We start from the raw sequence: 24,269 nt of genomic DNA, 5'->3' as shown, positions 1-24,269 counted from the left end.
TAATCTATCACTTAGAAGATAAAAACGGAATATTACAATACGATGAACAGCAGAAAAAAGAAATAGTGAAAGATTACTACCAAAATTTATATAAAGCCTATAAAGAAAACTATTACAAACTATAAAGAAAACTATTACAAACTATTTTACAGGTGGTATCTACCACCGGCAAGACTTGCCAAAATTTACCCAGCACTACAAAATGTATGTTGGAAATGCAATAAAGAAAAAGGAACTTTCTTCCATATGTGGTGGTCCTGCCCTAAAATCCAAAAAATTTGGGAAACAATTTACAAATGGTTAAAGGAAATCACGAAGGAGGAAATAGAGTACTCACCGGAGGGGATGCTCCTCGGAATTTGGAAAAAATCTTACTCGAAACAAACCCCTTTTTTAGTGACTCACATAAATACAGCTACAAGAATTGCAATTGCACAAACATGGAAGAACAAACAGACCCCCAATATAAATTTAATAATAGAAAAAATATATACATGTGCAGAAATGGATAAATTGACAAACCTACTTAAGGGAAACAGAATCAACGAAACTAAAAGCATGTGGAACAATTGGCACGAGTGGATTCAAAGGAAAAGATTTGTATAACCTTATACAAAATAGCAGTACAAACCTTAAAAAAAAGAAAAGAAAATACCATTTGAATGATTTTACCCTGTTTTGCATTGCATAGTATTAAGAATATTATCCATATAACAACTGTAACCGGTAAAAAAGTTGGATAAGACCTGTAAACTGTATAAACAAATTGTGATATATGTATCTATAAAACAATAAAAAGATTTGCAAAAAAAAAATAAAAAAAATAAAAACAAAGTTATATACATTTCAAGCTGCTAGTCCATGAAGCCTAAAAGAGAAGCCTCTGCCTCAGTGTAGATTCCAATTAAGAATTACAGTGATCTCTCGATTTTCACGATCTCGTTCTTCGCGAAACGCTATATCGTGATTTTTCCCACCCGATGATGTCACTCTCTTCCTTCCTTTCTCATCTTTCTTTCTCTCTCTCTTTCTCTATCTTGCTTCTTCCTCTCTCACACTCTCTTCCTCCCTCTCTCATCTCTTTCTTTCCTTCTCTCTCTTTCTCTATCTCTCCCCCTCTTGCTGGCGGGCGGCGGGCGGCGGGCGGGCGAGCGGGGGCATCAGCGAGGAAGACCCAGGGAAGGTTCCTTTGGCCGCCCAGCAGCTGATCTGCTCGGCAGCGCCGCAGCAGCGAGGAGCCGAATCGGGGTTTCCCCTTTGCGTGGGCGGCGGGGAAACCCCGATCTTCGTCTGCTCGCTGCTGCAGCGCTGCCGAGCAGATCAGCTGCTGGGCAGCCGAAGGAACCTTCCCTGGGTCTTCCCCTTTGCGTGGGCGGCGGGGAAGACCCAGGGAAGGTTCCTTCGGCCGCCCAGCAGCTGATCTGCTCGGCAGTGCAGCGGCAGCGAGGAGCCAAATCGGGGTTTCCCCGCCGCCCACGCAAAGGGGAAACCCCAATCTTCGTCTGCTCGCTGCTGCTGCGCTGCCGAGCAGATCAGCTGCTGGGCGGCCGAAGGAACCTTCCCTGGGTCTTCCCCGCCGCCCACGCAAACTCCACCATCTGCGCATGCGCGGCCATGAAAAAAGGGTGCGCATGCGCAGATGGTGTTTTTACTTCCACAACCCTACATCGCAAAAAATCGATTATCGCGAGGGGTCTTGGAACAGAACCCTCGCGATAATCGAGGGATCACTGTATCTCAATTAAAATACACATCTGATTCCAATGAGTTTTAATTTTCTTATATGCCCATCAGATAAAAATGCCTTTCAGACTGTTCAATCTTTCCAACATACATTTGACACATCCTCATTGGGGTGAAATGATCCCAGTTCACTCATACCTGTCAGTTGTCAGAGAGCCGATTGCAAAGAGAGCGTGAGGCTCCGCCCACCCACCTGGACACCACCATTTGGATTCTTTTACCCTCTACGCATTCACAGAACACTTTGCGCATGTGCAGAGGATAAAAGAACCCAAATGTCAGCATCTAGGCAGCTGGGTGGAGCCTTGCACTCTCTTCATGACCAGCTCTCTGATGACCGACAGGCACGAGTGAACTGGGAGCATTTCACCCCTGATCCTCATACAACCCTGACAATTGATCAGATGCTAAATGCCAGTGGTACATCATTGTTTTCAAAATTCTCTTTTAGGTCATAATTCAATGTAAATTGCAGTCTTTACCCAACATATGCTCCTATTGATCAAGCGCTATGCTACAACCAAATTTTCCCACCTAGTTGATCTTACAATCTTTAACAAATTCATTTGTCAGGTACGATGAATCAGGAAGCAAGGCAAATGACTCCAGGTTTATTGCACGCTTACACTCTCTATAAGAATCTGAATTACTAAAAGCCAAAGCGAATTGGCAGCAAATTAAGAGTCAATGGAATTCAAGGTGGGCTGGAATTAGATCTCTTGTGAGCACAAAGGGATTCAAGACTTATGGCATACTTGACCCCCTCCTTCAGTTCAGCCTAATCATCTCTTACCTAACAATCATGTTAAGGTAAAAGTCAATAAATCAGAATACATCAACTAAATTTGTGTCGTTATCATTTCTGTTCTAAAAATGCCTCTTGGCCTTTTTTGTAGAAATTCTTATCCGGCCTGTAAACATAAAGGAATTTTGGGAGCCAATCTTACTTTATATCTATTCCAGACTTTCAAAATGGAACAAAACTTGTGGTTTTGACGATTAGGGAAAAAAAATACATAACAGAAAAAGTGGGGCTGTCTGTATTCGCACACAGTAAGATATTTTTGCAATTATACTTGTATTTCTCAGAAAGGAAATTGGAAGCTTTTTTCTATTTCTATTTCTTTTTATCTTTTCTCTCTGAACTTTTTTCTTTTTTCTCTCTTTTTCTTTCTTTATTCTATGTAAATTTTCTAATCTATGTAAGTTTTTGTTACACTTTATGTTCCCTTTAAAACTTTTAATAGAATTTCTATATATGAAAAAATAGATCTGTTCTTTCTTCCATGCAGACACAGTGGTTCAAAAGGTTGTTATTTTTTATTTGTTTGTTAATGTCCCCAAATCTTCTCCAGTTTTATTATCTAGCTGAATTAGCATGGATTCTTATTATTTCCCACCTCTCTATTTATGATTTTCCCCTATTTCTTTTCTTAGCTTTTCTGAACATAATTACAACCTTTTTGCAGTGTCTCAAACGCAGAGTCTAATAGGACTCCAAATAAACTTCTTTTCAAATAGCAGCTGAGCCATAAAATGCTTACCAGCACCAGAACAAAATAATGCAAGGCGAGTCACCAAGAGTATAATTGTCTCTTCATACTGAGAAGGGTTTTTTTCCTCCCTGGTGTACATAAATTTTTCCTTAAGCTTCCACAGCTGATGAACCATTTTAGTTTTGAAAAAGTAATTCTATATAAAGATTTCTTTTGTAGATTAAAGATACAAAGTGTAAGTGTCCTCGACTTATGACCGCAATTGAGCCCAAAATGTATGTTGCTAAGTGAAACATTTGTTAAGTGAGTTTTATGGCTTTTCTTGCCACTGTTGTTAAGTGGACCATGGCAATTATTAAGTTAGTAACATGTTCGTTGAGCAAATCTGGCTTTCCCATTGGCTTTGTTTTTCAGATGGTCACAAAAAGTGATTGCATAAGCCCAGGACCCTGCAACTGTCATAAATATGAATCAGTTGCCCAGCGTTTAAATTTTGATCATGGGTCCATGGGGATGCTGCAACAGTCATAAGTGTGAAAATGGTCATAACTTATTACTCATAATTTAATTAATTAATTAATTAATTAAATTTATAGGCTGTCCTTCAAATGGAAGGGTGGCGTGCAACAATAAAAAATATAATAAAAATACTGGCCAGAGCAGGGAATAACCACTCAAAGGCCCCAGGCCTGCCGACAAAGCCATGTTTTTAAGGCCTTTCAAAAGGCCACAAGGGTGAGGGCCATGCAAATCTCCATGGCGAGTTGGTTCCAGAGGACCGGAGTCATTACAGAGAAGGCCCTTTGCTGTGGCCCCGCCAGCCAACATTGTTTGGCTGATGGGACCTAGAGAAGGCCAACCCTGTGGGCTCTGATTGGTCGCTGGGACATGTGAGGCAAAAGACGGTCCTGCCACCTTTCAGTACCATTGTAACTTTGAGCAGTCAGTGAATGAACTGCCTGCGAACCCGCATACGTGATAATCAACTGCCGCACAGCATTTTCAATTTCAGCACAGACATCCGACATAGAAGCTGCAGGAGCCCAAGGCTCTGCGAAAGAGATTCCCCTCTGGCTCCTGACAGAGACTGGCGAGTCTGAACTCAGTTACCCGCCCTCCCACTGAGCAAACAACTTGCCCTCCCACTGAGCAAAGAATTCCATGGGTCTGAGTGCCTTTTACCCTTTATTCGGGTTATGAGAGAGGAAATGGTCCCGGATTGGTAGTCAGCCAGAGAAGGGGATGTTTGAACGAATAGTTCTGATTCATTACCAAAGTGACAAGAAATTCCTTAGACCAGGTATCAGGCCTCCTGACAGAATAACAATGATAGAGAAATGGGAGGAGTGAGAGAGAGAGATAGAGAGACATTGGAACTACAGCACATTCTTTGTGCAGAGCCATAGATCGACTGTACAAGGAGAAGCTAGCATTCCCTTTCCCGGATTGGTACATGTGATGCACTTGTGGGTGTGGGGTTGTGGAAATGAACTTTAACCTAAAAATAAATCATGTAAGTGAAGTTCAGTGCTGGTATTATCACGGCTAGAATCCAGACATGGCTCTGATAATAAATGGAACTTTCTGTGTTTACACAGCAGTGGGTTTGAATTTATTTCTCAGCTGCTAGCTGGTTCACTGACACCAGGAGTCTCCAACCTTGGCAACTTTAAGACTTGTGGACTGCAATTCACAGAACTGCACAATTGGCTGATTTAACGGCTGGGCGGAATTTGCGCCGGGGCAGGGAAAACATGCCCCCCCGACACTGATTCTGGCCTGGGCATCTGCGGTCTTGTGTGGGCCGTGAGATCACCGCTGCAGGCTCACGCCCCTGCATGCAGCCTATCTGGGCATTTTCACCAGCCTGAACATTGGCGGATCACGTAATAACGCGAGACCACTGTGGGTGGCTCCGCGCCCTTGCGTGTGCTGTCTTTTGCCGGGGGCATGCCGGGCGAGCCCTAGACCTTCCTCAGACCTTCCTCCTTTTGCCCCTGGCTGTAGAAGAGTGGACATGTACACTGTACACTGTGGGAGCTGCACACGTGACGGGGGCCTTGTTTCAGGCCGCACCTGGGTTTGTTTCCGTAAATGCAGCTCTAGCAGAGCGATGTCCCCCATCCCCCTTCGCTGCTCCATTCTTCTTAAACACTGGACTCAGCGTGCCCACATGGCCTGAAGGGGGACATTCAGGTACACTTTGCATCCTATGTTCCCACTAAGAATGGATATGGAACGGAAGGGTGTCCCTTAACATTTTACTTATGTCATTGCAGAATATTACGCTTAAACATGAATTATCCTTTGAATTATTCTTAACTACCTATGTGCTGTTGGAGTGCCTATAAAATTCAGCTGTAAAATTCATGTATGTATGTATATATTCAGGTTTATTTTTATGTAAAAATTTGTGTATAGTTTGTGTTTGAATCCTGTCAATTGTATAACTGCAGCTGCCAATGAAAATAATTATTTTTGTCACAGATGGTTTTTGAGAGCGTAAATGCATGTTCCTTCCCGTGTTTGTGTGTGTGTGTGTGACCTTGGAAAAAGCTGAAATATTCAGGGTTTTTTTAATGGAAATATTTGTGTGTGGTCTGGGTTCGAATCCTGTCAATGGTATAACTGTAGCTGCCCATCAATAAAATTATTTTTGGCACAGATGGTTTCTGAGAGCCTAAATACATGTTCCTTCCCAGGGGGGTCACCTTGGGAAAAGCGGAAATACTTTGCACCAGGCAAATCGGGTTCGGGTTCGGCGAACTTACCCAAACTCCACCACCAAGTTCAGCTGAACCCACCGAACCCGAACTTCGTTGGGTTTGCCCAACACTACTAGTTAGCGCTATAAGAGAGATTTGTTTAAAAGGAAAAGTTCTGTTTGAAATAAGCAAATATATTCTATATGCTATTTAATAGATTTAATAATGATACAATGGTTATGATAACATAACAGTATGAATTTTGATGTTAATGATCTGATTTATTTAATTAATATGGGTATTATTTTGAGAGAGATTGGTTCTTTTTTGTACAAGGTGTTATATTATTTTATAGATGAAAGATTACATGATTAAGGATGGAGTAATTCCTGATTTGATATTTATTGAGTTAGTAATGATTCTAATTTATGAAATAATGTTTAAATGGAAAATGTGAAGATTTACCATATACAAGTCTGAATTAATTAATTGGTTTGGAATAATACATAAACTCCTGATTATTAAGAAAATCCGATACTTATAATGAAAATTAATACAATATAATATGCTTGACTATATGTCTAAAGGCCAAATAGAGGTCAGAAAAATAGACATTGAGGAAATGATCTGGGGGGGAGGAGCAGCAGGCCTAAAAGAGAAATAAACAACAATTTTGGAATGATAAACTATAGTGATTAACTGTAGGAGTTATTGCTGGATTAATTTAACAGTGAACTCAGAAGACAAAACTAGATTTTTAAAAACTGGATGTAGCTTTCTTGTTGGACATTATATACTCAGTTTAATAGATTTATTTTAAGTTTTATGATTGAAATGTTATAAACAAAAAGAATTCTCTTTTTGGGGGGAGGGGGAGAGTTAGGGATATTCCTTAAATTTGATTATGTAACACTAGTCTTTAAATATAAGGTGGGAGACATTCTGAAAAGGTTAAAGAGGGTGGAAGAAGAAGTAGAAAGGAAGGAAGCGAAGGAAAGAGAGGTAGAGGAAGAGTGAAGAAATAGGTAGGAGGAGGAGATGAAGAAAGAAGGAGGGGAGTCTGAGAAAGAATAAAAGGAGCAGATTGGGATAGGTTCTGAAAAGAATAGATGAAGATGGGGATTCCCGAATAAGATAATAATGTGTATCTATATATGTTTTTTGTAACACTGGAAGGTATATATATATATATATATACATGTAATTTGTTTTGTGAAGGTGGAGAAAAATAAAAAAACCTTTTGCTAAAAAAAAAAAGAGTACCAAAATCATTACCATCACAGTTAGATATATACAGTGGTCCCTTGACTTTCGCAGGGGATACGTTCCAAGACCGCCCGTGAAAGTCAAATTTCCACAAAGTAGAGACGCTCCCTCCCTTCCTTCCTCCATTTCTGGTTTTACTTACCCCCAGAACCCACAGGGGCAATGGGGAGGCAAGCTGGGGGCTTTGCTGCGTTCGCTGCTGGTGTCTCCCACGGCGGCGGCGGCGGCACCAGTGTTCAGGGTCAGGGCAGGGGAAGCTCAAGGCAAGAGGGATCCAGGCCAGGACTCGAAGCCTGGATTCCAGGCCAGTCAGCTGGGAGATCAGATGCTACCACTAAGGGAGACGGCTTAGGTGGATGGGGGAAGAAGAGGTGGTGGCGGGTGGCAGTAAGGCTCAGCTTCAAATGGAGCGTACCAATGCTCTGAGAATTAAAGGGGAGGGATTGGAAGGCTGGGGTGGAAGCGGAGCTTTTATTTAAAGAAGCAGGACCGCTGGGGGCGGGGGAGAGAGTTAAAATGCACAGTATTGTACATTGGGCAGCTGCAGGAAAACCCGTTTTGTTAAAAAAAAACCAAGGAATTTTAAATATATTTTTTGAAAACCCATGGTATAGCCTTTCCGCGAAAGTCAGACCCACGAAAGTCAAGTCACTGTACTTTTTAAAGACAATTTTAAAATGAACAGCTTTCAAATGGTAATCAATTGAGGAAATGATGTTCCAAAGGATGGGTATGATGATAGAAAAGGCTTTTATCTCAAATCCCATCATGTTGTCATTTCATCCAAACTTAAATTTTATTTATTTATTTATTTGTCAAGTATGTATTGGTGATATACAAAGATATAACAATTAGAACCAATATACATGATATTGATACTAATAATAGAGAAACATTAGGACAGGGACGGACCGGACGATAGGCACATTGTGCACCTATTTCATTGTTGTCTTGGGTAACATCTGTGAAAAAAATTCAGGTGCTCATGTATGAAAATATGCCGCTCAATCACTATACTTTTCTGCACACCCCCCCAAAAAATTAGAGGGAACATTGTACATGACCCTCATAAAAACAGGTTGGTCATGTGACTTACCCAATTTTACAATGCCGCTGTCATAAGTATGAATGACACAATTGTAAGTGCAAACACCCCAGGCACTAAAGGAACACCCCAGTCGTTAGATGAGCACCATAATCAGAAGTGCAAACCCACCCTTTTCTATATAGGCATGGTTTTGGTGAAAACAAGAAGTGCTGACTGTTGGGAAAACCATCATAAAATGAAGTCACGTGACTGCAGTATGCTGCACAGGGCTGTAAAAGCACCCATGTTGTCAAGCAGCCAAAGTCTGGTCATATGATTACAACGAGGGGCCCAGCCATCAGAAATTTACATCCAGGTTGTCAATTCCCTTTTTTAGGTAGGTTCAGTAGCGGGTTCCTGCTGATACGGTTGATGCCATTGAACCGGTAGTGAAAATTGAGCTGCGCAGGGACCTCCATGTCTCCGGCATGCATGCACCACACGACCAAGCGAGATTTTGCTTCAGCGCATGAGCAGGAAGCAAATGCTCACAAGGGAATGTGCGTGTGAGAGAGATTTCATCAATTTTTTGCTTCTGTGCATGCAAGGAAGCAAAACAAATCACCAACATTTTGCGCACATCTCCTTGAAAGATTTTGCTTCCTGCACATGTGCAAAACCAAAAGCTTGTACAGACGTGCGCACACGCATGCTGGAAATGAGGAGCTGCACCCACAGTGCACCAGTAGTGGCAGGAGTGGCAACCCCCATCTGGGTAGGTTGTAATTTCAACAGTTACTAAGCGATAGGTTGAGGTCTATCTGTACTCCCTACACAAGAACTCATAACTACAACTTCTGTTTGATGCCATGACGTTCTTATTCATCCTCAAAGCCAATGCAGGTTTGTTTAGCAAATGCCATCCCTTGGAACAGTGGCTGGCAGAGAGAGAGAGAAAGGTCAGAGAGAAACCAGAATGTCACCATTATAATAACACTTAAGTTTTTCATCCCATTCCTCCTATCAAGGCATCTTTTTTATGAGATGTCTTTGATGCTTAACTGCTATCTCAATCAAATCAAAGTTACGATCTCCAGTTCCAAATTCATAGAATCATAGAGTTGGAAGGGAGCTCCAGGGTCATTGGGTCCAACTCCCTGCTCAATTCAGGATTCATTAAACCATCCCAGAAAGATGACTGTCCAGTGTCTGTTTGAAGACCTCCAGTGAAGGCAAGCTCACCACCTCCTGTGGCAAACTGTTCCACCAGTTTATCACCCTTACCGTTAGAAAGTTTTTTCTGATATCTAATCTAAATCTACTCCCTTGCAGTTTCATTCCATTGTTTCTAGTCCTTCCATGTGCTAATGAGATCAATGCTATCAAGCTATCAAGCCTCCTTTCAGTCTTCTCCTTTGCAGACTAAACATCCCTAGATCCTTTAACCGTTCCTCATAGGACATGGTTTCCAGACCACTCGCCATCCTTGTAACTCTCCTTTGAACTTGCTCTAGTTTATCAATGTCCTTTTTAAATTGGGGTCCCCAGAACTGAACACAGTATTCCAAGTGTGGTTGTACCAAAGTACTGTAGAGAGGAATACAGTGAACCCTCGATCATCGCGAGGGTTCCGTTCCAGGACCCCAAGCGATGATCGATTTTTCGCGAAGTAGCGGTGCGGAAGTAAAAACACCATCTGCGCGTGCGCAGATGGTGTTTTTACTTCCACTGCCGCCCGCCCTTCGCCCGCCCACCCCGTTGCTCGCGCCTGGGGTGCGCGCGCGCTTGGGGAAACCCTAGCTCTGCTTCCCAGCTGGGAAGCGGAGCTAGGCTGCCCCAAGCTCGCGCGCGCCGCCCGCCCGCCCACGCTGTTGCCGGCTCCGCTTCCCAGCTGGGAAGCGGAGCTAGGCTGCCCCAAGCTCGCGCGCGCCGCCCGCCCGCCCACGCTGTTGCCGGCTCCGCTTCCCAGCTGGGAAGCGGAGCTAGGGTGCCCCAAGCTCGCGCTCCAGCCCACCGCCGCTGGGGTCTTACCGGGGCAAGAGGGGGAAGACCCAGGGAAGCCTCTGCCCGGCGGGGAAACTCCACCATCTACGCATGCGTGGAAGGGCACGCATGCGCAGATGGTGGAGTTTACTTCCGGGTTGAAAACTAGCGAAATAGCCCTTTCGCGATCCTTGAGGATGCGAAACTCGAGGGTTCACTGTAATTACTTCACGTGAGCGAGATTCTATGCTCCTCTTGATACATCCCAGGATTGTGTTTGCCTTTTTTTTCAGCTGCTTCACACTGATGACTCATGTTTAATCTATGATCTACCAATACACCCAGGTCCTTCTCACCTGTGCTGCTTGCTCAGACATATTCCTCCCATTCTATATGTGCTGTTTTCATTATTTTTGTCCTGATGTAGGATCTTGCATTTCTCTCTGTTAAATATCATTCTGTTAGTTTCAGCCCATTGTTCAAGCTTGTCTAGATCTTTTTGAATCCTATCTCTATCTAGTTTAGCATTAGCAACACCACCTAGTTTTGTGTCATCAGCAAATTTTGATAAGCTTTCCTTCAATTCCTTCAAATAGATCATTTATAAATATGTTAAATAGCTCTGGGCCTAGGACAGACCCTTGTGGTACTCCACTTGAAACATTCTTCCAATTGGATGTGCAACCATTTATTATCACTCTTTGAGTACGATCACTAAGCCAGTTTTGAATCCATCTAACCGTTCTTTTGTCAATCCCATACTTGACAATTTTTTCAATAAGGATGGAATGAGATACTTTGTCCAAGACTCCCCAAGAATGTGATAGAAGCGGCCTGTTTGCTTCCTCCTGCACCATGTGAAAAAATCTGGAAAAAATCCCTGCAAAAAAGCCAAAAACAAGATAGCACTCACATGCACAGTGCTGAAAACTTGGCGTCTGTGCATGCTCAGATTTTTTAAAATAAAAAATCATTAAAAAAAGATGGTGGTGCCCACATAATGGCACTGACTGAACCATTTCCTTGAGTCATCGTGACATCACCAGCACTATACTCTCTAAGCTGCACACGTGCGCGCGCACGCACCCCAAAACATCCCCCCACGCACCCTTTACCAAGGGTGCGCAAGGAGCCACGGCCGCCCCCCCGTGCCTCCGGCCCCCTCATGCCCCACCGCTGCCCCCCTCTTTCTCCTCCTCCACTTCCTGCCTTGGGGCATGGCTCCTCCTGCAGCAGTGGTGGTGGTTGCGGCTTCTCATCCTCCTCATCCGGCCGCTAGCCGCTCCAAGCATTTTGGGAACGCCCGCCCCGTCCCTCTCGCAGTCCCTTCACTGAGAGCGCTTTTGTCCCAGGCTGTCAGTGAGGGGGCTGCAGGAGAGGCAGGACAGGCGTTCTCACAGCAGAGGCCGGCGAAGGTGATTTTCAATGTTGGACGTGCGGGCACACACGCTCCCCATCCCCCTGCCAGCCTGCCCGGAACATTCAAAATAAGAAAAACCTTCACCAGCAAAGGTTTTTCTTATTTTGAATGTTCCAAGTGGGCTGGCAGGGGAATGGGGAGCGCACGCGCCCACGCACCCGACATTGAAAATCACCTTCGCTGGTCTCTGCTGTGAGAAGAACGGAGAGAGAACGAGAGAGGGTGAGAGCAACAGACAGAGCAAGATAGAGAGAAAGTGAGAAGGAGAGAGAGAGTAAGGGGGGGAGAGAAAGAGAGATAGCAAGAGAGAGAGAACAAGAGAGAGAAAGAGTGAGAGAGAGAGGAAGAAAACAATAGAGAAAGAGTGAGAGAGAGAGAAAGCAAGAGAGAGAAAGTGAGAAAAAGAGAGAGAGAGCAAGAGGGGGGAGAGAGAGTGAGGAAGAGAACAAGAAAGAGAGAGAGAGATGAGAGAGGAAGGAAGAGAGTGTGAGAGAGAGGAAGAAAGCAAGAGAGAAAGAGAAAGCAAGAGATAGAGAAGAGTGGAAGAAAGAGAGAGAGAGAAATGATAGAAAAAAGGGGAGAAAAAAAGAGAAATGAGAAAATGATTGAGGCAGAGAATGACAGGAAAGAGAGAGAAGCAGAGAGAGAAGTGACTCTTGATTTAAAGCATATGGTAAAAGCATATGCGAGTCTTCGGAGAGGGGCGGCATACAAATCCAAGTAATAAATAAATAAATAAATTTAAATAATTACAGAGGGAAAAAACCCAGCCCTCACCTGTTTTTATTAATAGTTATGTTTTTGGTTTTGCTGGTTGTTTTAGTTTTAATAATAATGGATTTTGGTTTTTTAAAATTATTAATTTCTTTTAATAAAAAAGAAGGGATTTTTTCCTTATTTATTTATTTATTTTTCTATGCCGCCCAGTCCCAAGGGGACTGCCGCTCAGACACTATACTTTTCCACCCACACCGAAAAAAAATTAGAGGGAACATTGATCACCAGCAAGTTATTACCAGTTCAGGCCAACCAGTCCAAATCAAGAAGAACCCACCTCTGCCCCAAATCCAAAACAACATGTCAGAATTCTTCATTCAAATCATATCATGTACCTTTTTGGGTGCATAAGAGATCTTCTGATTCTCCTACTAAATCATTCAGGATAGTTGCATAGTTACATAACCCATATTCCTGCTCTGAGATTCATTTTATTTCTGTTTTTTCCTGCCCAGACACAAAAACTCTGGGAAGGTTACAACCAGTTAAAGGCATAAAAGCAGCCATAGAAATATTTTTCTTGGAGGATAGCTATCAAATTCTAATGGCTACAAGAGGAATGGTATTCCCTTGCTTGAATGATCATAATTCGATCGCTCTTCTGGCAAGAGAAGTGCAGGTGGCGGAGGGAACATAAGCTGTCAATTAACCTTCCAACTTTTCCAAAGGTCCTGGAAGAAAGCAATAGCTTGCCAATCAAGGTGCCAACTAGCATCAGTTGATCCTGATGTTCACCACTCAGCAAGAACAAAAACACATTCATTGCCTGCTGGATAGAAAACATTGGCATGGATTTTTTTTTCCCAAGGAGGCAAAATGCAAACACAGTTAAAGAAAAGGAGAGATGAGTTGTAGAGCAGCAGAACATGATAAGTTGGCCCTTCGGACTCTGAAACTGAGCCATGGCTCCTAAGAATTGGATTTGACCCCACATGTAAAAAGTGGTCTGTAAGTGTGAAAAGGAAACATACCTGGGAGGCAATGAAACACACACATACAAATTCCAAGATCATTCAAAGTTGCATTAACATACAGTATGTCTCATCTTATTTCCAATCCTAAAAATGTTTTGTATATATGTTGGATACCTCCTTTCTTCCAATAATAGTGTGATTTTTTAAAATTATATTTGGTGTGATGAGTTTGGCATCCCTCCAATGTAAATAATGAGTACTAGCAATTGTCTGAAGGTCGAACCATGACAGGCAAAGCAGCTTCATCAGTCAGAGCAAATTAGTCATTGGAATGGACCAACTCTTGCCACTCCAAATGGAGGCACTTCCTCTGCAAGGTATTTTGGAGAGAAAACCACTGAGGTTGGCATGGCAAGAGTTGCTACATCCCAAGGGCTCTTTGCCTAATGACTCAATTGACTGATGAAGCGGCTTTAATGAGCAGCAAAACATCTCAAGGCTAACAAAAAATTGCCCAGTTGCTATGATTCAACTTTTAGAAACTGGATGACTGCAAGCCTTCAATGGTACTACCACTTAGAAAATGAATACTGGTTACTTTTAAACTTGACTAATACATTTTAGAGTTAGGCTGTGTAAGCATCCAGACTTTGGGTTGGCTTATGATGATTGGTAACTGGGCTAAACATGTCATCCAGGCAGTCCAATCAGCAGTTTGCTATTTTGCAGAATAGCTGTCAGGAGCAATGAACCAGGAACAGAAGTTGACTTCAAAGACCTAAATGTTTATTACATGCAACCTAGAATATACAAGAATTGGATCTACTAACAGTCAAACCAAATTGGTACTCGATAAAGGTCAATGGAATTCAGGATGGAGAGGCTGAACCTGGATCTTTTGTTGGAGCGTAGTGACTCCAAACTAATGATGCATTTGATCCCACCCTCCAGCTAAGCTTGTTCCTAGAAACATAGAAACATAGAAGACTGACAGCAGAAAAAGACCTCATGATCTATCTAGTCTACCCTTTTACTATTTTTTGTATTTTATCTTAGGAAGGATCTATGTTTATCCCAGGCATGTTTAAATTCAGTTACTGTGGATTTACCAACCACGTCTGCTGGAAGTTTTCTGTCTTATTTTATACACCTCTCTATCAGCTATACTTCCAGACTCTTTATACCTCCTATAGGCAGCCTTTTTTGCATTGACTGTAGCCCTTTACATCATTGCTAAACCACAGCGGTTTCTTCTTCCTTTTACCTTTAGTTATTTGCCTTACATACAGTCCAGTGGCTTTTGAGATGGCCTTCTTTAATACAGTCCACTGGGTGCTCGCTCCTGCCATTTTATCCCTCCCCTTTAATTCATTATTTAAATATTCCCCCATTGCATTAAAATTTGTTTTTCTGAAATCCAATACTTTGGTTTCAGCATAGGATTGCTCACAATCAGTTTTTACATCAAACCACAAACATAGGTGATCACTGCAACCTAAATTTTCTCCCACCTTAACCTCTGAAACCCAATTCCCATTCATAAAGACTAAATCTAGAATATTCTCCTCTCTAGTCGGTGTCTTAACCAGCTGTGCCAGAGCTGCTCCTGTAAAGGCCTCTATTATATTCTTACTTTTGCATGTAAGAACACTGGGGATATTCCAGTCAACATCAGGCATGTTAAAATCACCCATAAACACAATATCTCCCTTTACTGCCATTTGGGTAATTGCATCCACCATCTTGTTGTCATATTCCTCAGATTGCCCTGGAGGCCTATAGATCACCCCAAGTCTAATGACAGAACCTTCTTTACTTTGCATGCAAACCCAGAGAGTCTCCAGATCTTTACATGTATTTTGAATTAGTGTTGTTTTTAGACTTTCCTTAAAATAAATGGCTACTCCGCCTCCCCTTCTCTCTATTCTATCCTTCCTATACAGTGTATATTCTGGTATGGATATTTCCCATTCATTAGAATCCTTAAACCATGTCTCAGTTATGGCAACCAGATCCAAATTATCTCTAGATATTATGGCCATTAACTTACAGAGCTTGTTGCTCAAGCTTCGAGCATTCGTGCACATTACCCGAAGAACATTGTTTTATTTGCAGCTCCCTTTTCATAAGCTTCCAGAAACTGATTTATCCTCACTGGTCGGGGACAGAAATCATCCACATCAGTTACATCTCTGTCCCCTTTACCTAGTTTAAATGCCTGTCCAAAAAAGTTTGGAACTCCTCACTGAGCACCTGGGTACCTCTGTATGATGGATGCAGACCATCCCTCTTAAACAACTCCCTATTCGACCACCTACTGACATCATGACTTACATAGCCAAAACCTTCAGCTTTACACCACTGCCTTAACCACACATTAAATTCTCTGATACAAGTTGTTTTATCCTCCTGGCCACAAACCGGTAACACCTCTGAGAAAGTCACTGAATCGGTTATTTTGCTCAGCTCCACGCTTAGACATTGGAAATCTCTTTTTACTACATTAACATTTCTCTGGGACAAATCATTTGTGCCAAGTTGCACTACCACATCAACATTATTACCTTTACTCACAGCCTCTCCTGTATCATTTAGGCCAGAGAATTCTGGGAGTTAAAATCCATAAGTCTTAAAGTTGCCAAGTTTGGGAAATGCCGATCTAGGCCAAGATACAGTGATCTCTCGATTAGCACGGGGGTTACGTTCCAAGACCTCCCGCGCTAACCGATTTCCGCGTTATACTGGATGCGGAAGTAAAACCACCATCTGCGCATGTGCGCCATTTTTTTCATGGGCGCACATGCGCAGATGGTGGAGTTTGCGTGTGGGCGGCGGGGAAGACCAAGGGAAGATTCCTTCAGCCGCCCAACAGCTGATCTGCTCCGCAGCGCGGAAGCAGCGAGGAGCCGAAGATGGGGTAAAGGCAAAGGGGAAACCCCATCTTCGGCTCCTCGCTGCTGCCGCGCTGCGGAGCGGATCAGGTGTTGGGCGGCTGAAGGAACCTTCCCTTGGTCTTCCCGCCAGATCACTTGCCGCTTGCCGCTTGCCAGTCCACGCCCCCCTGGATGAGCGGCCCCGCATGGCCCCAGCGCCGGACTCCGTTGCCGAACGCCGAAACCGGAAGGGGCGAGGTGGGGGAGAACGGGAGGCTCAGCATTCCGTCAGTCGCAGCGCTGGCTGTCAACTTTTCTTTTTAGCACTGGGGAGGCAAGTCAGCTCCTGCCCAGTTTTAAAAAGAAAAGTTGACAGCCAGCGCTGCGGCTGACGGAATGCTGAGCCTCCCGTTCTCCCCCACCTCGCCCCTTCCGGTTTCGGCGGTTTCGCAGCGCTGGCTGTCAACTTTTCTTTTTAGCACTGGGGAGGCAAGTCAGCTCCTGCCCAGTTTTAAAAAGAAAAGTTGACAGCCAGCGATTGTTCCGCTGCCGCCAGCATGGCCTGGCTGGCAGCGGAAGATGTAACCTTCGCAACCTCGGAGAGCTTCCTGGGCATGAAAGCTCACGAAAACCAGGAAGCTCTCTGAGGTTGCGAAGGAGCCCACGATCACTCGGCTGCAAGCGGGAGGAAGGCGAATCCCACGGGGCTGGGCTCGGTTATCCCCTCGGCTCCCCTCCTACCAGCCCCGCCGCGGAAGGCTCCATTCTGTTCCCTGAATGGAGACCGCCGGCCGCTCAATCGGGTGGCAGGAAAGCGAATGTCACGGGGCTGGGCTCGGCTCCCCCAACCCCGCCGCGGAAGGCTCCATTCTGTTCCCTGCCGGCCCGATTGAGCGGCCGGCGGTCTCCATTCAGGGAACAGAATGGAGCCTTCCGCGGCGGGGCTGGGGAGCCGAGCCCAGCCCCGTGACATTCGCTTTCCTGCCACCCGCAGCCGAGTGATCCTGGGCTCCTTCGCAACCTCGGAGAGCTTCCTGGGCATGAAAGCTCACGAAAACCAGGAAGCTCTCTGAGGTTGCGAAGGAGCCCACGATCACTCGGCTGCGGGTGGCAGGAAAGCGAATGTCACGGGGCTGGGCTCGGCTCCCCCAGCCCCGCCGCGGAAGGCTCCATTCTGTTCCCTGCCGGCCCGATTGAGCGGCCGGCGGTCTCCATTCAGGGAACAGAATAAAAAAAAATTTATTTTTTAATATTTTATTTTTTTAAATAATATTTTTTGAAAAACCGCGTTGCAGCGTTTCGCGCTAATCGAGAACGCGCAAGTCGAGGGACCACTGTATTCCTCTTTTCATTTGAGTCGTCCCTTTCTCTCCTCTGATGTGTTGCTGGGGGCTTTTATTAGTTGATTCTGCATCATGTGCTCCATTTTCAAAAGGGTCTCTGTTTTTATGGCCCATCTTATTTTAAATGTCTGCTCTCAAATATAATCAAGACCTAATTACCAAAAATCATTGTACTGTTATAAACGAAATTTATTATGTATTTATTTATGCATTTTATTTGACTTCTATGCCGCCCAATCCTGAAGGACTCATAATACAAATAATGCAATCACTGGCCATAAGCAATAACAAATGAGACTATTTAGAGTTAGAGTTTAATAACAAAATACCGTGTTTTAGGGGAGGGAAAATAAGAAAAAAGCTTATTGGCAGGTGGATCAGCCTCCTGGAATACCCCAAATCAGCTGTTCCCAGAGGTGAATTTTAGCTCATTGGTTTTGAGCTCTGCGCCTTGTTTTTTTCCTGCCTCTGTAACCTCCATTTCAGAGGCTTTTCCCCCCTGAAACTCCATTTTAGAGGCTTTTTTCAGCCTCTGAAAAAAGATGCAGCCATATTTTCACCCTCATTTTGGGGGGAGAAAATTGCATCTTATACTCTAAAAAATAAGGGTAACTTCTGAATCTTATTCTCATTTCACTTGTAGAACCCATTCCTAATAAAGGGGTTACTTAAAAAAAAGATAGCTTTTCTCCCTTAAATTGCTTCCAGCTGTAGGGATTTGGCTCCAGTGATCTCAGAGGCTGATGGCTTAGAAGAACTTGAACAATTAAAGATAAATAAGGCAATGGGTCCTGATGGCATCCACCCCAGAGTTCTTAAAGAACTCAGATCTGTCATTGCTACACTCCTGACTGATTTGTTTAACCAATCACTTTTAACAGGAAATGTTCCTGATCATTGGAAAATGGCCAGTGTTGTGCCTATCCACAAGAAGGGCAGTAGAGAAGAAGCTGGTAACTACAGGCCAGTTAGCTTGACATCAGTTATAGTTAAAATGATGGAGACTCTGCTCAAAAAGAGGATAAATCAGCACCTCAAAACCAATAACTTATTGGACCCAAACCAGCATGGCTTTATTGAGGGCAAATCATGTCAGACTAATCTCATTGATTTCTTTGACTAGGTCAAAAGGTGTTGGATGAAGGTGGTGGCATAGATATTGTCTATCGGGACTTCAGCAAAGCCTTTGATACGGTTCTACATAAAGAGCTGATAGATAAGTTAGTCTAGATTGGTCTTAATCCCTGGAAAGTTCAGTGGATTTGCAGCTGGCTGAAGCGTAGATATCAGAGGGTTGTTGTTAATGGCGACTATTCTGAGCAGAGCCTGGTATGCCACAAGGGTCTGTTCTGGGTCCTATTCTTTTTAATATCTTTGTTGTTATGCCGGGCTTCACATTACAAGCCCCCAATTAAATCCAAAGGAGAAATTCAAACACACACCTTTGTAAAATAAACAAAGTTGGTTTATGAAAAGGAAAATATTATCCAAAATGCACTTTTAATCAGCCAAAGTGCTCTCCCACACACAAACAAGCCTTGAATGCTGTGAAAAACATAAAACAAAAGCAAAGCAGATAAAAAAACAGTTGTGAAGACATCACAGCCACCACCACCCATTCAAGAGTCTTCATGCTTAAACTTAACTGTGAATTGTTCCACAAAGACCTTGTAAATCCTGAAGCCGTTCACAAAAGTCTTTGTAAATTTCTGAAGCAAACCACAAGTCTCTTTCTCTCAAAATGAATAAACTCCCACACCAAGAGGCAACAACGCAGGCAATTTATCAGCAGCCCCATTAGCCTAATTGCCCCAGCCACGGGTGTTCTCCCTTATTTCCTATAATACTTGTACAGTTGTTCCTTCCTTGACATCAACCTGCATCTGCGAACATCTATGAATGCCTCCTCTTCTGAACCTAACAATGATAATGATGATGATGATGATGATGATGATGATGATGATGGTTCACTAATGGGGTGATTAGCTAATGGGCTGCCTGTAATTACCTCCTCCGTTGATCCTACTTCACTAGAATCTTCCCCTGACACAGATGCTTCGCTGTTGGAAGCTGTTGGCAGTAAAACTGGCCTCTGATAATGTGAGGATTCTCCCACATCAACCCCCAAAGTCCTTGGAGCAGGAGTTGGCCCAGAGCCAACCACAACACAATAATGTACTTGGGGAAAAGGAATCCTCAATCTGGGTATTGTATTGGCAGTTCTGTGTTAGCAAAAACTTCAGAAGAGAAGGATTTAGGGCTAATGATTTCTGACAGTCTCAAAATGGATTAACAGTGCAGTCGGGCAGTAGGGAAAGCAAATAGAATGCTTGGTTGCATAGCTAGAGGTATAACAAGCAAGAAGAGGGAGATTGTGATCCCGCTGTATAAAGCACTGGTGAGACCACATTTGGTCACATTTGTATTCAGTTCTGGAGTCTTCACCTACAAAAAGATATTGATAAAATTGAACTGGTCCAAAGATGGGCTACAAAAATGGTGGGAGGTCTTAAGCATAAAACGTATCAGGAAAGACTTAAAGAGCTCAATCTGTATAGTCTTGAGGACAGAAGGGAAAGGGGGGACATTATCGAAACATTTAAATACATTAAAGGGTTAAATAAGGTTCAGGAGAGAAGTGTTTTTAATAGGAGAATGAACACAAGAACAAGGGGGCAAAATCTGAGGTTAGTTGGGGGAAAGATCAAAAACAATGTCAGAAAATATTATTTTACTAAAAGAGTAGCAGATGCTTGGAACAAACTTCCAGCAGACATGGTTGGTAAATCTACAGTAACTGAATTTAAACATGCCTGGGATATACATATTTCCATCCTAAGATAAACTACAGAAAATAGTATAAGGGCAGACTAATTTGTTGTGAGACGCCCCGAGTCTTCAGAGAGGGGCGGCATACAAATCTAATGAATTGAATTGAATTGAATTGAAATGGACCAGAGGTCTTTTTCTGCTGTCAATCTTCTACCGTATGTTTCTATGTTTCTAGGTTAAACAATTTACCATCAAAATGATACAATTAGGTTTGCTTTGTAGGAGGAGAACTTTGTTGATCTATGGGGGCAAAAAAAAAATCACAGGGAGTTTGGTAGACCCTTTTTCAGCTAACTGATTTCATTAAATGGCTTAAAGTTTTCTTCAGTTGCAAATCATTTAATCACATGTATAGAGTGGCTAAATTGATGAAAGATTTAAAGTGGGTGGAAATGATGAGAAAAAACATTGCTTATACAGATACAAGATTTACAGAAAACAGATTATAAGTACCTTATCAATTAACAATTAAGATGTGTTCAAAACCCATTACATTTATTGAGACCTTCTGAGATTGCCTAAAACCTTTTGCTGTAAAACAAGCATCGTTGCTTATCTTTTTCTTTCTTTCTTATTTTATATCACAGAGTGAGATACAGGAGTCATCTTAATCAATTAAAAGGTTTAAAAGTTTGATATAGAAATAAATAAAAATCAGGGTGATCTCCTATCCGCTAAATTTTGGGCATATTGAACTTGCATTTGGAACAAATAGAAAGCAGAAATGTTGAAAAAAAGCTTACACAAGATGAGTCTACACTGCCTTGTGTCCTAATTTGGTTGAGTACAGTTTGTTAGCTTTTCATAATAAAATGCCAATGGTTTTGCTTACACAACATTCTAAGCCAAAGCTTAAACGAACCACACAATAGTTTTAACACTACACATGAATCCAACCATAGAGAGAGACTTCATGTGACAGTATCTTAAGAGGTACTAGAATTTACATCCCAGATTAGCTTGGTTCTTAAGATAAGCCAAGATCATTATGGCTGGAGTTTACATGTGATTCCGGTTCTTGGGTCAACCAAACTAAAAAAATCTGTGGAGAGACCAGGTGACAGTTGCAGAGCAGCACAAGGAAGACTCAGTTATATATCATGAAATTTCTTACCAGGATGATTGAGCTGCATAGTACTCTTGCTCCACTGTGTCAACCCCACAATAGCCACCATCTTGGCCCCCAGGCTGGATCGCCGCTTCTTAGTGGAGGAGAGACTTGCTGAATCAGAATTGCCACCATTACTCTTCTCTATGTTGTACATTTCTCCACTGATGCTTGAGCTGCGAACCACATTCCTAGCTGCAGAGTTGCTTGTCTGCCCATTCAGCATGACCACTTTGGGAGACCTCTCTAGCTGCGGACCAGATGGGTGAAGCTGCAAGAGAAGACCAGGAGGCATGAAGCAGGAGAAGTTGGTCCCTCTGTTAACAACAGAGGTAGGCAATCTGCTTTGGGTTGAAAAATAATGTGATCAGTACTCTCTATATACTTTGCTCTGACCTGAAACCAAATCAACATGAGTCCAGCTAATTCCCTGGATCTAAAGCAATAGCAATTGCACTTAGACTTATATACTGCTTTATAGTGCTTTATAACCCTCTCTAAGTGGTTTACAGAGTCAGCATATAGCCACCAATAATTTGAATCCTCATTTTACTAACCTCGGAAGCAGAGGTGGGTTCCTACCAGTTCAGACTGGTTCTATAGAAGCGTTAGTAACTTGTGGCCTGGGTCACTGGAACTGGCAATGACCCAGGCTTGCTATGCCACCAAGGCGGTTTGATGGCGCCGTAGGAGCCACCATCTTGTTTCTCCTGCTGGTTCGGACCAGTTCGCCCAAACCGGTAGGACCCGCTGTTGACATCATGATGGCATAATGGATTTGGTTTGCTTGGTGCCAGTCCATAGGCTCTGCCATCTTTTTTTGGGGGGGGGGGACTTTTTTCTGAATTTTTTACTATTTTGAAGTTTTTTCCTCTGCTGCTGTTTGAAAAAGAGCCCTTCCGCCTGCCCCTGGGTTTATACTTATCTTTATTCCTTCACCCGAAGCACAGCTGTGTTTCAAGCTGATTACAGCTACTGAGCATGTATGAAAGCAAAATTGGATGATGGGACACAGGCGTGCACGTGAACGGAGTGATCGCGCATGCATGAAACATTGTGATGCAAACCAGTGGCAAAGGTAAATGGAACCCATCCCGAGTCACGTGGTCCGCCCCTAAGCGAACTGGCAGTAAAAAAATCTGGAACCTCCTTTGCTCAGAAGGATGGAAGGCTGAGTCAACCTTGAGCCAGTGAGACCCGAACTGCCAAACTGCTCGCAGCCAAGTGATCAGCAGAAGTAGTCTGCAATACTGCATTCTAACCACTGCATCACTGCGACTCTCAATATATATCTTGAAAACCATACCCAAAAAGAGAGGAATGGAGATTGAATGAAAATTATCCAGAACTGTTAGATCCATCAATGCTTTCTTGAGGAAGGGGTTCTAACACCATCTTTGGAGTGCTGTAGAAAGAATCATCTCATCTCTCAGGCATGAATTTAGTCATGGATGCACCATATATCATCACCTGGGAGGTCTTAATCAACAAGGAGGGTCATTAATCGAATAAGCAAATAGATAGAGTGTAGATCCTGTCCATTTCTGTAAGACTCTTTCCAGGCAACCAATCCAACAGAACCTACCCAGTCAGAGCCTAATTTAAGTGAGATCCAAGCAACTTTATCCAGCAGAAGACTAGGCCAGGGGTGTTTGGCCTAGGTTCAGGTGTACTAGTAGTGGCAGTCACTGGTAGTTCGGAGAATTGGTACCTGTGGCAACGTGAGGCTCCACCCACTCATGCAGATGTCGCCGTTTTCTCTTTTTAACCTCTATGCATGTGTGAAACCTTCCAAACCAGTAGGGAAGGTAAATAGAAGGTAAACTATTCCTCATGCATGTTTTGTAGATATATTGGGAAAGGAGGAAACAAAGGACATTTTCCATCTTTTGACTCTTACAATAACAACCCAGTAGTAATGTGTAACTAATGCCAAGTTTTCCAGGGACTTTCCATGGTTGAGGGAGGGTCTGCACCTTGGTCTATCCACTCCCAGTTCAACACCTCTACTACCTCATCACAATGATACTACACCACAATAAAATGGTACATAATGTTTATCATACAATTATTTTCCCCAGAAGTTGACTCTGTCTGGCAGAAAGATATCTGTTACTTTCAGTTCTTTTCCAAAAGGATAAAATAAACAAGAGATTGCTTGAATTTTAGAAAAGGACAAAATGCCCATTACTGAAGATACACCCTGGAGGCTTTTGCTGGTGATTTTCTGTTTTTTGTTTCATTAAAAATAATTATGGTTACTAACTTTCTCTGCTACTTAAAATTCATGTCAGAGTGTTCCATTTGTACTTTGGGATGACCAATACCAACCACCAGATACAGTGAAAGCCAAAACATGGTTTCTAGGATGCAAGTGTAGAAATTATTAACATTCTGCACTGCTTCTGGAAATGCAAAGATTCTCAGAATGAATTCAGGAGGACCTACATTTTAACAGCTCAATGGGTGACAGAATACTTTCCTGGAAGTCATAATATGTATTCCAGAATTGGTTCTAGAAGGCTTGTTATCAGCCTCCACAAACTAAGAAATGATTCTATGAGGCACAGTGGTGCAGTGGTTAGAGTGCATTACAGCAGGTTACTTCTGCTGACTCTGTAAACCACTTAGAAAGGTCTATAAAGCACTGTAAAGTGGTATATAAGTCTACATGCTATTGCTATTCTTCCAAGCAGATTTCTTTATTGTTCCTCACTTACAGACGGAATCTTGCCAAAGTAAAGCAAATTACCAGCCTCCTAAACTATTAGGGAGGAGCTGT

At 43.0% G+C, this 24,269-nt stretch overlaps 1 protein-coding gene across 1 annotated transcript in view; it reads right to left on the bottom strand.

The window, feature by feature from the left end:
• The window catches only part of LOC139174264 (regulating synaptic membrane exocytosis protein 3-like), a 163,626-nt gene that overhangs the window by 57,368 nt on the left and 81,989 nt on the right, over positions 1 to 24,269 (bottom strand). Inside the window, exon 2 of the mRNA XM_070764532.1 lies at positions 21,494 to 21,758. Coding sequence (XP_070620633.1) covers positions 21,494 to 21,758 — 265 coding nt within the window. The remainder of the gene's footprint in view (positions 1 to 21,493; positions 21,759 to 24,269) is intronic.

This window comes from Erythrolamprus reginae, chromosome 11, assembly GCF_031021105.1.
Source record: "Erythrolamprus reginae isolate rEryReg1 chromosome 11, rEryReg1.hap1, whole genome shotgun sequence".
NCBI classification, from domain to species: domain Eukaryota; kingdom Metazoa; phylum Chordata; class Lepidosauria; order Squamata; family Dipsadidae; genus Erythrolamprus; species Erythrolamprus reginae.
This window is presented reverse-complemented; position numbering and strand designations above follow the sequence as displayed.